We start from the raw sequence: 14,882 nt of genomic DNA, 5'->3' as shown, positions 1-14,882 counted from the left end.
TCTGCAGGTGGGCAGTCAAGGTCCAGGCACATAAGCTTTGTGAAAATTAATCAAGCTACACACCTACAATTTGTGTGCTTTTCTGTATTTATGTTATATTACAATAAGAGACTGCATTAAGGAAAAGAAACACAAATGGCACAGGCTAGTATTTCTTACCAGAAATCATCTTCAGAATGATGTCAAGGGACAAGAAGCTATAACATCCATTTATTATAACACACATTTCACAAAATGCATATTGTGTATCTATGTGTGTCTATGTGAACACACATGCGTATAAGTATATACATACTTAAATAACCATCATTACTTCTGGACAACAGAATTATAAGTCATTTTAAAAACATTTCTTATACCTATCTTTACTTTTAATTTTTTCTAGAATAAACATTGCTCCTATACGGAAAAAACAATTTCTGTGAAGTCTGCGAGCAGCTGGAGTTAGCACTGTTGCCCCAGGGGGAGGAGGAAGCAGAGAGGTACGGGGATCCCCGGGAGTCGCCCCACCTTTCCTTCCCGGCCTGACACACTCAGGTCTAAGGGCAGAAGCTGCAATGCGCTGAGGCGCAGGCCCTGAGCAAGAGACCTCGTTCACGTTCTGACCTATCAGCCCCTCTCTAGACGGGAGATACTGGGCACGATGCTTAACTTCTCTGTACCCTATTTCCTCAACTACAAAATGGAAAAACAGCCTCATCGAATCATTGTGAGAAAAGTAAGTGAGATGAAACCTCCACCGAGTGTAGAAAGCTCCACCTCCAGCACGTGGCACGCATGCCAGGGACTCAGTGCCTGCTATTATCTTCACTGTCGTTGTGATCACTAGTGCTACTGGTATTATTATTACTATGCCCTACCCTTTGCCCTGCATAGCTGTTGAGTCCATTGCACTACGTGTTAAAATCACCTAAAACCCCAAAGAATAGAAATGAAAGATGTGACGCATTAATGGTGAACTGAAGAATCCATGCTGCCATCCTGCTCAGGGCGGGACAGCAGTCTAGAGAAACGCCAGCACAATTATCAGGGTCAGGTGTCCTCCCTCTCCTCTTGCCCTAAGCCACACCCCAAAGGGAGGGTGTTTTCAGATTGCTGCTTTGTGGTGTCCTCAGAGGGCGGCCACCTCTCTCAAAGTACATTATCACTGGAGTCAGAGGGACAGCGGGTAGTATCGTTACACAATGATTGCACTCATCTTAACGCACCACATGAAGCCCAAAGGTATTTTCAAATCACAGCGTTTCAAAGACGAAAACTAGCAAAATACTGGCAACTAGATGTGGTTTTGTTATAACACCCCCACAAATCCACTGCAGAGAGAAAAATCCCTCCCCTTAGTACATTTATAAGTATGTAAATATTGCAGATATTTAAGTTGGTTCTTGTCTTATTATAATCCTTGACATAGTAACCTTAACAGTGCTGGCAGCTACTTCTGGAGGCCTGTGGGAATGGTAGGAATTTGTCAGTCCCCGCCCCTCTTACACGTACAAGCAGTGAACACTACCTAATTTGTCTGACTGGTCATTTTCAGGTGCCTTAAGCCATCCAGCTGGCCTCCCTGTTTTCTATCACCCCAGAAATTCTAGCCTGGCTCTTCACTACCCTTGAAATGGCCCTGAGTTCTCAGTCTTGGTTCAAAGGAGGAGGGAGAACGGTCACGGTGGATAGTGTCCTCTTGTGGAAAAAATTGCAAATACCAGACACCAAGTAGAAAAATCTCCGGTTTCCTAAGTGAGCCAGGGCAAGTCAAATGTAGGCAAGTCAATTGTAGACACATACTATGTTCTGCAATTCACGTTGCCGTATGAGTTTGTGATTGGCATACGTGTTTTCAGAGTTGTCCATTTTCCATACTTAATTTTGAGTAACATAATCCTAAAATCCCAGTTATGTGTATGTGGGGTGTGTGTGTGTGTGTGTGTTGGTATTGTTTGTTTTCATTTGTTTGTTTTTGTTTTCAGAAAATTGATGTAATTTCAAACTTACCTTGTTTCACTTTGATAATCAGATTCTACAAAAAAAAGAGAATAAAATCACATTAGCAAAGTCAGGATAGTTACTGTGAAAATAAAATCTCATTGATTTTTATAGATCCCCTAATTTTAATTCATTACTGAGTATTGGTGATCCATTAGGTATCATTAAGTTCTCCCACACAGAATTATCAAATGACTCTGAAGCATAAGAAAAGTGGAATTCATTGTTTGCTATCATACATATAAATAACCCCTGGGTGCCCGAAATATGGCAAGTACCTAAAAGTACTTAGTGAATATTGAATTTGACTAGCGAGATTAAAAAGACACCATTCACCTTGAAGGGGTGCTCTGTGTCCCCATTCCTGGTGTCATTCACTCAGTATTTACCATGTGCTGGCTTCATGTCAGTGCTGTGCCAGGTATTATCTCATTTAATCGCTACAACAATCCAAGAGGCAGGTGTTAGCATTACCATATTTTTAACATATAAGGAATTACACTGTTAAGCACTGTACTTTAATTCTAAGGTACATGTTCAACTAATATGTACCAATGGTATCAACTCATATAGTTGTGTTCACCCCCAAAGGTTACCGTTAAGTAGCTGTGTCTGCAACCAGTGGGATCTTGGACTGGAGGAAATACAGAACTTGAAAATGCGGGGGTAACTGAGCCACACATAGCTCTCTGTCTCTAACCAGCTCTGCAACTTTGCTTTCCAGTCTAGGCCTTCTAGCCATCAAGCTACACGAGATCTAAAAAGCATTCATGCTCCTTATTTTATAGATAATGTTCCCACTTATTTTCAGTTCTAATGACATCTGTTGATTCACACCCCAAATTGAACCTCAAACATAATCTTAGGAGCGAGACGGTCTGGTCCCCCGCTGATAAGAGGGGAGTATCGCTGGTGTTCCCCTAAGGGCTGGGCTGTAGGATATGGGCTCTTGGTCCCTCTGCTCTAGAGGCTGTGATCCCAAGGCCTCCAGGCCTCGCTGAGTGGGGTCCTCCGTCGGTCCCCTCTCCAGGCACCGCAGAGCAGAGCGCCAGAAAATACTATTGAAAAAACTTGACGTTTAATATTTTTACATATGGAAATAATTATCATGGGGAAATCCAGGTCTTCGCTGGATTATTTACATTTATGTCAATGTGTAGTGTCCACTGTGAGTTGCACCTATGGGAGCGGGTGTTGTAAGTAGGTTGTCACAGGCCCTGTTCATAGCCCTTACCTGGACCTGTTACAAACCAGGGGACCAAAACAGCTCATTCTTACATGGGCTTTCCATCTCAAAGTTAAATAAATGATAAACTCTAGGACGGATCACAGAAACATTTAATATATCAGTTAACTTAATTCTCACCGCCAATCTATAGACTAATACTTATTCCCATTTTGTAAACGAGGAAGCTAAGACTCAGAGAACCATGTTTCTGCACATCCTACATGGGCCTCTAACATCGCAAACCTTCTTACTAGGCTAGCGCAGAACAAACAAAAGCCTAAGGGGCACAGAGTCCAAATGACCAGAATGTTTTCCAGCTACGCCACAATAGCTAACTCTGAAAATAATCATCTGGAAGCACTGAATAATCCCAGTCACTTCTAACTTAAAATTGAAGTTATCCAATAGTTTTCATTTAAAATCCAGTCTACTTTATTTGAGTAATCCAGCTGTGGCAGATAGGGTAACTCCCAGGTGAGCACAAATTCCCATCAAATCTGGACTAACAGGAGTTCATGACTCTTCACTTTCTGTTTCCTAGGGAATAAAGTTACATCACAGAACTAGTTCCGAGATCCCCGATCACAAACCCAATCCATGAAGGCGCTAAAGCTAGGCCATCAGCCTAGTCAAGGCCAGACCCTGCACAGTACGTGGAATCTCTCACTAAGAGAGCTACTTCGTGTAAAAGAATTACTTAACACAGTGGCCGCAGACACACAAAGTGCTCATCGAATGGCAGTGAGTGTTAATAAAATTAAAAACACAATTAAATTGGCATGTTCAATTAGGCTGACATCCAAATTCTGATTTTAAGAAAAATAATTGAACTGCAGAAAATATTCAAATAGAAGCAGGTGAACGTTTTACAAGACAAAGATGAGGATGGAAATATAGTCAGCGCTTGGAAAGGCCTGAGCCATCCATGTGCCAAAGATCCTTCGGTTTCTGAAGTCACAAACTGCCAAACTTTATAACAAGCCCCCCCCCATTGTTGAGGAGACCCTCCCAGTGTTGAGCCTGGCCCCCAAACATGGCCACCACCTTCACGTCTTGAAGTATCTCAAAAGACCTCATTCAGAAGACGTGTAATTATTTTTATTAATTTTATTTGTCCTAGTTTTGTTAATAGAAGCTTGTTTTTCTCTTTCTACCACTACGTCAACATTCAAAGAGAGATTTGGAATTCCATAAAATAGGAACCAATCTTTTAGTGTGCTCACATAGACGGGTATTATTCTAGAACAAAACACAGCATCTAAATGACGATCACAATAGCCTTATATCCTTGCAAATAAGCCCACAAATCCAATAGTCAGTGTGTTTGATGAGAAAGGTGCCACCTCATCATCGGCTTTTCTAGAAGGGCTGCATCAGGCCCCAAGGGAATGGCTTCTTTCCTTTAGAAAGTCCTCTGTCTCTCTGCGAATTTCACCCATTTCCTTTCAAGGACTCAGAAAGCCAATGCATCTTTTGAAGGAGCTGACGAGCTCATGAACTTCAACTGCTTGGGCCAGAAGTTCAAAAATGTATACAAATCCATATGAACCAAAAAATTACCTTTCTTCTCTTTCCCGGAGACACAACAGCAGCAGAATATTATAATCAGAACAATGATCAGGATCAAAAGCAACGAAAATGAGACTGCCAGCAGGACTATAGCCCACGTAGGCAGTGATGTACCTGATTCATCAATATTGCCTAGAAGGTCGAAAGAGAAAAAGAAAGATTTTAGTGACGCTTGCCCCTGTCTCGGGTTCTGCCACAAGTTCTGCCACACTGTAAGTTAGCTGATGGCCTTCAAATAAGACTATAATAATATTATAACTATTATAAGTGTTCAGCCTGGTACTGCTCGCTGTCATAGCCCCACATCCTCTCTGCGTACTAGAATATTCATTCCTCCGCAGTATTTCCCAGTACAACACTTCTTGCTGTTAATCAAATCTCCTTACTAACACAATCCAAGCTCTCGCTGGTTAACGCCTCCCCCAGGCCTGAGAGGTACATAAGCTCCCACCTGCAGTAGTGTTGACCATCCTCACCATCCTAAGACACCTTTTACTTAGTCAATAAACACTTATTGACAGCAACTGCTGGACGAGACTGGAAGATGGACATCTGGTGCTCGCCTCCATGACCCCACCCGCCGAGAGACCAGAGCCCAAAGGAAATCAGGACAAATTGAGGAAGGGTTGAAGGAACTTGGTGCCAAGGCTTCATTCACTCCCAGGCCACCCGGTCCCCACCCACAGAATTCATTTCTCATCTTGTAAGTTGCTCTTTCCATGGCTCTTCAGGAACCACCTTCCTTACAGTCCACTTTGCCCTCTTGATTTTGTCCAGGCCTCAAGCAGTTAAGAGAGAGAAAGGTGGAGGGAGGAAATAAAAGAAGCGTGGGGAGAGACAGAAGGACAGAAGAAAAGCCATTTTGATTTATTACAGCCATGTCTTCGCCAGAGCTGTCCAATACATGTCATGTGGTTATTTAAATTCAGATTTAAATTAATTAAAATTATATGTAATTAAATACTCAGCACCTCAGTCATGCTGGCCACCTTTCAAGCTCAAGTGACAGACGTAAAATACTGCCTTCATCACAGAGAGAACTGTTGGGCAGCGCCGCCTAGCCGCACGCTGTGGGAACTGCACGGATGTTCCGAAGAGCCCTTATCTCCTCCCCCTAGGGAACCGCCTTGAAGTCAAACCACATTTAAGCGGATCTGTTTAAATGAGAATTGCTATTCAGTGAAGTCTTCCACTTAGTGCCCTCAGTGCCTGGGTGGTATCTGAGTGGAAATGAATGCTATTTTATTAGATGCTAGTCATTAGAGAATATTAAAACAACAGACTTCCTATGAAGTAAGATTAGATTTGCTTTTTAAAACAACGGCCTTCCTGCACTTTGGAACCAGAGGTTATAATGGAAAAACAGCTCTTGGATGTTCTTTCTAAGAGTCTTCCTTGCAAATTGACAATGAAATCGTAGGTTTCTATCCCTGTGTCCAAGGTAAACGTTCAGAATTAGTTGTAGGAATGGTTAGAGATGGCCACTGGTGCTCTGGTGTTTACAATCATCAACCACCTGTATGCGGACTCATGGACAAGCAAATAATCCACAGACTTACCTCAAAGCAAGCTGAAAGTCAAAGAACTCTGTGCTTTGAAGAATTATACAATACAAAATATTAGTCTTCTGCCCTTTGTGCACAGCTTCTCTGCATTTCCTGTGATGGATTTTTAAAATTTCCTTTTTTTAACATCGCACATTCATTGCCATCTTAAATGTCTATGAAATCGACTGCTGTCACTTCCATTTCCTCTTACACATCTGTACTATCTAAATTATATTTAGTCCCCTCAAGGTCAAGAACTGAGTTTGATTTTGTTTTAAACCCCAGCCACCTGACACATATTGGGCACCTTGGATGGATGGATGGATGGATCTTCACATCGCCCATCATTTTTCTAAGATGAGCTGGGACAGATAGAGATAGGAAAAGAGTTACCAAAAAAGGTAGAGACTGCAGGGGACAGAATTCTACCCTTCGTAAGACACCCATCCTTAGTCCCAGAATTAGAGCATTAAAACAAGCCAGTCCCCTCACATCCAGAGAGTAATACGGCTTATGCCCTTGCTCCACAGAGAGTAGAATCCCAAGCATCACCTGGAATGTTTGTTGCACATGTAGATTCAGAGCCCGCCCCCAGTGGTACCAAGTCAGGGGGTCTGGAATGGCACCCAGGTGATTCTGATGCAGGTGGTTGGTGACCCACCGTTTGAGAATCCCTGGGGTGCAGCCAAAATGTAAACACTGCCCAAGCAACCTGCCACATTACAGCAAGTTCCCATGCTGTCCCTCTCACAGATGTGGTAATAAAATTGTTAAGTCCAAAGCTGCACTTATGATATTTACAATCTGGAGTTTAAAATCAGACCATTGTGTGGAAGCCTTTTGACTGACAAAGAGCTTTGGGCTTTATGTCAATGGAACGAGTGAAATGTCATGGCCACTATTCACTTTAGCCTCTGGCTCACTCACCTGTAACAATTCTTGCCCCACTGGGCTGTTCAGAGACTCAAGAGATGTATGCAAAAGTGCTGAGAACACTGTAAGGTACGAGTCACATGTCTGAGATTGCTATGGTCATCCTAAATTTAGTCTGATGAACTTTTTACACATTGAAGATTGTACAAAGTAGAAGTTTTCATAATGAGGGAGCCAGTTGGGGTTAAACATTAAGGTCTGGCTCAAGATTCAAGAGATAATCTTGAAATTCATACTGGAAAAAGTCAACACACTTGTTGACTTACTCACATACCCCCTATCAGGGTGTTTTCCTCCGCTGCTGGAGAAAACTACAAGCATGCCATGCTTCTGGCAGCCCAGTCTTGACACGACAACCTTTGTCTTGACACAGTCTAGGACAGAGACAGTCTGTTACCCTCAGGAAAGAACTGTTTAAAGAAAGGGAAGGGCCACTTCGCTGGGGTGGTGACCAAATCAAGGCAGAAAGCAGGTGGTCTTGTGACCTCACTCCCTCTGTACCTTAATTCAACCACCAGGTTCATCGCAGTGCTGCCTGCACTCACCTACAAGCACCAAACTCTCATAAAACGGCCACTGATATCAGGAAACACAGGGCTCATTCTTTCGCTTCCTATTTTCTGTGACCACGCTCCACTGGGAGTCAAGTCACCCCCGAGTTTCACACCTAGGTGAGACTTATGCCCTCGCTCTGCTCCAGTGGAGCCCAAAGAAAAGCGTGGTGTGTGCACGTGGGAAGATGTAATTTGGTACCAGAGCTACACAGAAAAACCTTTCTTATTTTAATCATAGTTTTTAATTTGTCATATATGACATTATATATGTACACACACATGCATATATATCATAGATAGTCTTGTTTAGTATGAAGCTAATTTTTTAAATGAGTACATTTACAGTGATTAAAATAAAAATCAATAATAGTCATATGTTGGTAAATCAAAAACCATGACAGGGGACAGAAAATGCCAAATCTTAGAATGAGCTCATCCATCATCTAACTCCTTCAGCGTGCAGGTAAAACACTGAGACGAAGAGACTCGGTAAGCTGACAGGGTGCTCAGAACAGGAAAATCCCAGGGGCCTGACTCATGTCTACCCATTCTGCCAAGTTGGGTCCCCAATTTGAGGGAGATACAGCCCAAGTCTTGCAGGAAATAGGGAGTCTGGGTGGACGCTTATCTCTGACCTGTACCTCACTGAAGGGTGTGGGCGTGATGAATCAAGGTGACGGGCAAACTCGCTGGAGAGGATGAGTAAACTAGACCCGAGTAACCCACAAATCGTGACTAAGGAAAATTAGCTCCAAGGTCAGCACTGCTTGCCTTCCTCCCTACATCGCTTCACACAGCTGTATGCACATTAGGGCTCAGTTTCCAAATTTACTGTGTGACTTCAGTCTCAGCTTGGGGACTGTCCTTTTCCCATCTGTGAAGAAAAGGAAAAGAGTATTTCCCAGATGCTCTCCCAGGAAAACTCAGAGTTTTGAAAGGGCACATACAATTTCTTAAAACCAACTGGATTAATACAAAATGTCACTACCAACACATGCAAAGCATGCTCGTGTGCTGACAGAAGGGACAGTGGAGCTCTCTGAGTCCATAAAACACACAATGACCATCACTCACTCTCCTGTCCTGTGTGCTCTGAGGCAGCGCTGTCCTAAGTGCTTTAGACGTCTTAACCTGCTTACTTCTCACACCAACAACAACCCTATAAGGTAGATATTATTATTATCTCAGTTTCACAGAGAGAAAACTGAGGCAGAGAGGTTAAGGAACTTACCCAAAGTCACACAGCGAGTAAGTAGGTAAGATGGCATCTGAGTCCAGACTGTCTGGGGTCCAAGTCTGGGTGGATAGTAGCACCTGATGAGGCTGGGTCTGGAAGTAGGCTTTGGGCTTTTCCAGCTCAGTCGCTCCCAATCATGACTGCCCAGTAGAGCAATTTGGGGGCTCCTTTAAAAATGCCAATTCCCAGGCTCCATGAAGATCGATTAAATCAAAATCTCTGGGGTGGGACCTTATGTGTTAAAGTTCCCTGGAGACCGATGGGCAGCCAGGAGAAAGAACGTGTGCCCTGTTCTTCTCCCACTCGGTTTACAGTCAGGAAAACTGAGCCCAAAGGTCAGTGACCTGCCGAAAATGGCACAGCTAGCACCAGAGCAATGACCCAGGACTGTCACTCCTGCCACTCTTATCGGCCCTTGAAATTGCCACTTGTCACAAAACTAAGATTAGGGCCAGAAGTCACTACACTCTGCAAGGTGCTTGTGTGTCTTACAATGATGGCTTTGTCTTAACATGTCACAGCCTATCCACTTAAGTAAGTGCTAGAGTTAAGTAACAGCAGAGAAATCCATCCAGATGGGCAGATGGGGTTGGCAGTGTTTATCTCCAGGCAGGCCGGAGAGGGGCTTTGAGTTGTATTTGTGTCTGCAGTGCTGGAAGCTTGGATTACTTCTGGAATTGAGAGAAAACTGATTTTTTAAAACATATCAGCTTAGCCCTTGCTAAGAACATGCTTTTCTCTAAAGAACTGGTTAAGTGCTTCATGCAACTTTTTGGCCTAATTAGGCTTCCTAAGCTGCCATGGCCATGATTTAAAGGTATATTCCAGAAATGAATACAAATTCCTTGCACTTTTAGGAAATAGGTGGCAAGACTGATGTTTATTGGATGCCTAAAGAAGCCGGAGCAGACACAGCTTCATTCATTCTGGGCTGTCCGTGAACCTGGTATGGGCTCTCGTTGAAACCTTCTGGCCACCAGCAGTAATGAGGTCTTCAACTACTAAAACTTACAAAAAACACACAACACACAGCCAGCCACCAGCTGCTCTGGGTCTTGATAAATAATCTAGAAACAAATTAGCCTTTTCCAAATGAATCCAATCAAGTAAGGCTCATTGCAATGCACCCACTGCACTCTCTCTTCTATGACACTGTCAGGACTCCAGCTGCTGTAATTATGGCTGCTCGCTTCACTAGTGTTTGTCTAAGAAGACTTCAGCTAAATTATACCTGGTCAAGGGAAACTAAGGGCCCCTTATCCTTCCCCAACAAAAGAACTTTGCAGGTCAGCTAATCTCCAAAATCCAATGGTATGGGCATCACTAATCAGGCCAGAGGTCTTTGCCGCATTATTACCTGGCTAAGATGTGTGGTTTAAACAGTCAATTTCACTCCATTTGGTGTTCATGAACTTTTTTTAAATCTTCCCTTTCAAAGCCTTAACCACAGTTTATCATAGTTAAATAGCTTAAAGCAAGCAGGGTTGGCTCCTTGGAGAAATGGCTGATTCCAGACTGCAACAGGAGAAGTGCTAAGGGACTTCAGAACATCTTATTGGGCCAAGTGCTCAAAAACTAACAGGGCCATGTCCAAAGGACATCAGGGCAGCTGGAAGGGATTCCTACTGGCCAAATCTGGAGCAATCTGAGCATCAAAATGAATAACAACGGGAGCAAACTATAATGTAGTGAATAAAAGTGAGTCCATACTACAACTATGAAAAAAAAAAAAAGGAAGAACAGGAGAGGGAATTCTCTTCTTTACAGAAGAATGCTAACTCATAAATATAGAAAAATGATGGAACTAGGAAATCACTCTTTTACAACCACCATAAAAATAATTGATTCAGGCAATGATATCGATAAAAACAAAAGTTATGAGGTGACAGTCAATTGAGAATATGATATTCATGCAGTATTCATCTATTACATATTAATTACAAAGGCAAAAGATTTCTTTATCACAAAGTAATTCGGGGATGCCACTTTGACCAAATGGTCAAAGTTATTTCCAGTGATAGGGAAAACTGGTATCATGTGCCCACATGACATGACCCATGTCTTGTCAAAAATATTTAGCCTAAAACAAAGTGTGTTGGAAAACGTCAGACCAATCCATAATGAAGGGCATCTTGCAAAAATGGTCTGGACCCTTCAAAAATGTTTATATCAGGAAAGACAAAAATGGGGGTGGCGACCGCTGGAGATTAAAGGAAATTGAAGGAGACCTGACAGCCAAAGGCAATGCATGGTCTTTGACTGGATATTGGTTTGAGAAAAAATAACAGCTATAAAGGAGAAATGGGGAAATTTGAGTATGGACTGTATATTATATGATAGCGTTGTATTGATGTTAAATTTCCTGACTGCCAACTGAGTCGGAGTTTTGTAGAATGGCCTTGAATTATGATACACATGCTGACATATGTAGGGGTAAAGTGTCATAAAGTCTCCAACTAACTTTCAAATGCATCAGCCAAAAAGAAAGAAAGGAAGAAAGACAAGAGAAAATCTGAGAGCGAGAGTGAGAAGCAAACATGATAAAAGGTTAACATTTGTTGTCTCTAGGTAAAGCTCTGTTGGTATTGATTGTACTATTCTTACAACTTTTCTGAAGGTTTTTAATTGTTCAAAATAATAAGCTAGTTGAATTCTAGCTTCATCTTCTTACGTAGTCTTGCTGAGGAATAAGCTAAATTCCTTTGAATTTAACAAGCTAAACTAAATTAACCTTGACTTAAAATCAAGAAAGCACAGATTTCTACATCCTTTACCCTCAAAAGCACTGAGAGTTACAGCAGAACCAGGTCAAAGATCTGGCAGCTTTGGGTCCCCGTCCCCTTTTTTGTTGTCAACACCAGCTGGAGCTGCTCCCTGTGAATGGGGCACACTGTCTGGTCCCCTCTGCTCCATCTGCTACCTGACACATGTATTCACTTATGCTTTCATTTCTGTTGTCTGCCTGGTCTCTGGGGCATCTGAGCTGGAGATGACAGACAAGGGCCTAATGCCCAGGGAGCAAGCTTATATGGCACAAAACTGGGGATCAATTCCAGCAGTGCAAGCACAGAACCACTAGTGCTGACCACAGGTTGGGCTCTGAATGGCTTTTTACAGGTTCACGGAGACGCCATCTCTTATGGGTTGAATTATGTCCCTCCAAAGTTCATATGTTAAAGTACTAACTCCTAGTACCTCAAAATATGGCCTGACTTTGGGAACAGGAGTATTGAAGGTGTAATTTAGATGAAGTCATGCTGGTTAAGGTGGGCCCTAATTTAATAGGACTGATATTCCTATAAGAAAAGGAAATTAGGACACAAACGCCCACAGAAAGAAGGCCACACGAAGATGAAGGTAGAGATCAGAATGATGTGTCTACAAGCCAAGGAACACCAAAGATGGCCGGCAACCACCAGAAGCTCCGGGAGAGGCCTGGAACTGATGCCCCCTCCTGGACCTCAGAAGGAATCACCCTGCTGATACCTTGACCTTGGACAACCAGTCCCTGCAACTGTGAAAGAATACATTTCTGTTGTTTAAGCCACCCAATCTGTGGTACTGTTTCGGCAGCCTCAGGACACTCCTGCACCGCCCAGCGGCTGCTCACACAGTGGAGGTACAGTTGACAGGAGAGCAGATTCTGGAGACAGACCTGCAGGATCACCTCTGACCACTTACTACCTCTCTGGACATGGGCCAATTCCAAACAACACTGTGTCCCTGTCACCTACCTCTACAGCAGGAATAATAACAGTCTTCCCTCGGAGGGCTATTGTGCAGGTTAATTGGGTTAATATTTGAGAAGTTTAAAACAATGTCCTTACTTGGTAAGTGCTATGCAGTGCTTACTATTGTTGTCATTATTACTATATCATCATCTGGCTTGGCTTAGCTTTGTTCTGAATTTTGAACGATCTTAATTGAAGCTGTTTTCATAGTGGTAAAAGCTTTGGACCAAGAGAGAAGCAATTCCTGGCTTCTCGGCCCTTCCATCCCTTCCAGCTGTATGACCTGCATGAAGCACGGCACTTGTCTCAACCTCCTTTCTTTCCTGTTTTGTAAAATGAAGACTGAAAGTCAGTCTCCAGGCCCGAACCCCCATGTTTTCTAGTTGGCCCAGGCTGGCTCTGGGGTCAGACAGACTCTGAGGGTCCATGAAGCTGTGTAGTTAGAGTTTCTGATATGCCACGGGTCCTACAGTTAGATTCTCTTTGGGGTCTAAACTTCAAACTTATGTCATTTAGTCACATTAAAAAAATATATGTCGACTTGGTACTTTCAAATACACTGTGGATTTCATGGGTAAAAAATAAAACATTATAATTCCACTATGACTGGAAGGAATCCGAGAACACCTGTATACCTTCCTCAACTATCGGGAGAGCTTGCTTCATATTGGCCCAGGAATGAGATCAAACCAGAACAGTAGGGGCAAGTTAGAGAAAAACGTTGGATTCAAGTATTTACCTCTTTACTTGATTCTGCTTTATGCTAATGATTGTCAAGATTCTTAATGATTTTCACATGTAAGTAAGAAAAGAAGATGTGATTTTAAAGGCAAGTTAAATAGCAGGGTCATTACGCTGACGCTACAAGTATTTTTGTCTCCATTACTATGCCTAACGGAAATGAAGATCCCCTTACGATTGTCCTAGGCCCTGAGATCAGGCAGCAAGACACAGACAATATAAGCATGCAACAATAATTTACATAAAGCAAAAAGTCTTCACTTACCCAAGGGAGATGGAAGCACAGTAAGATTTACAGTTACAGACTCGGGGACCTGCAGCCCCTTCATGGTAGCCACACAGGTCAAAGTTCCATTGCCCTGTGGCGTCAGAGTCAGGACACTCACTGCACTTTGAAGGTCATCAGGCTCCGGAACGGAGTAACAGCTTGAATGACTCGCCGGAACACCGATCTCCCAGGAGAGAGCTGGGAGTGGGGTCCAGCCCACAGCATGGCAAGTCACATTACAAGGTTCGTCCTCAGTGACTACAAGACTGTTATTGGGAATGCTCAACTTCCCCACAACTGAAGAAGAAAAGAGAAACATTCTGAAGGCAGGACCATGTCTCTCAGTTCCGGATTTTCTTTATTTTTTCTTCAAATCACATTGCATGAGAGTTACCACCCCAAACCCAAAGTGGCTGTATCTGTAACGGGAAACCTTAATTCAGATCATGTCCATGTCTTTATTTGTTCACAGAGGAAGATGAGATTGATCACCAGAGAACACATACTTCCAGAAAAATAAATAAAAATCAGGATTCAGGGGAACGTAAATCATATGGAAAAGAGAGGCCAAATGTGCCTGCCATGGGAGCTACGCAGACTCTGAAGGGAGTTGGAAAGTTGTCCTGGGCTGTCCTGGCAACCAAAGCCAAAAGGGAAATAACCTTCACATTCATTGTAAGGAGAACACATCTCAGTCTCATGGGAAGTCCCGTTGGTCAATTAGAGTCTCTTTTTTTTTGGTGGGAGGGAGAGGGGAGAGGGTCACAGTTTTAAATGTAACTTCCTATGATATGACTTAAAATATTTTTCTAGTTACAAATTAAATCAAAATTAAATCCAATATAATTAAAGAAATAACTACCCTCAATCGGGTATCAGAATATATTACTCAGATAAATTATTTAAAAGTTTTCATTAAGGACCCACTTGCATGTGCTAGCGTTCACACTATAAATAACCCATATGAAAATAATGTCATTGTGGACCAAAATTACTAGAATAACCTAAAGATTGGCCCCGGTAAAGACACAGCCTTCGTGAAACATAGATACATTGAAACGTTCCAATTAAAATATTCAAAACACCCAACT

General features: G+C 42.7%; 1 protein-coding gene across 7 annotated transcripts in view; it reads right to left on the bottom strand.

Annotated features, from left to right (window-relative positions):
• Positions 1-14,882, bottom strand: part of LOC308489149 (beta-1,3-galactosyltransferase 5-like) — a 129,407-nt gene that overhangs the window by 10,009 nt on the left and 104,516 nt on the right. For 6 of the 7 annotated variants that reach the window (XM_081029897.1, XM_081029898.1, XM_081029900.1 and 3 more), the window contains 3 exons: positions 13,789-14,088; positions 4,772-4,912; positions 1,993-2,017 (listed from right to left, as the gene is read on the bottom strand). In XM_081029897.1, coding sequence (XP_080886023.1) covers positions 1,993-2,017; positions 4,772-4,912; positions 13,789-14,088 — 466 coding nt within the window. The remainder of the gene's footprint in view (positions 1-1,992; positions 2,018-4,771; positions 4,913-13,788; positions 14,089-14,882) is intronic. The other variant, XM_081029902.1, reaches the window with a different exon arrangement.

The sequence above is a fragment of the Rhinolophus hipposideros genome (assembly GCF_964194185.1).
Source record: "Rhinolophus hipposideros genome assembly, chromosome: 2".
In the NCBI taxonomy this organism is placed as follows: Eukaryota; Metazoa; Chordata; class Mammalia; order Chiroptera; family Rhinolophidae; genus Rhinolophus; species Rhinolophus hipposideros.
Note: the sequence above shows the minus strand (reverse complement) of the source record. Positions and strands in the feature narration are given on the sequence as shown.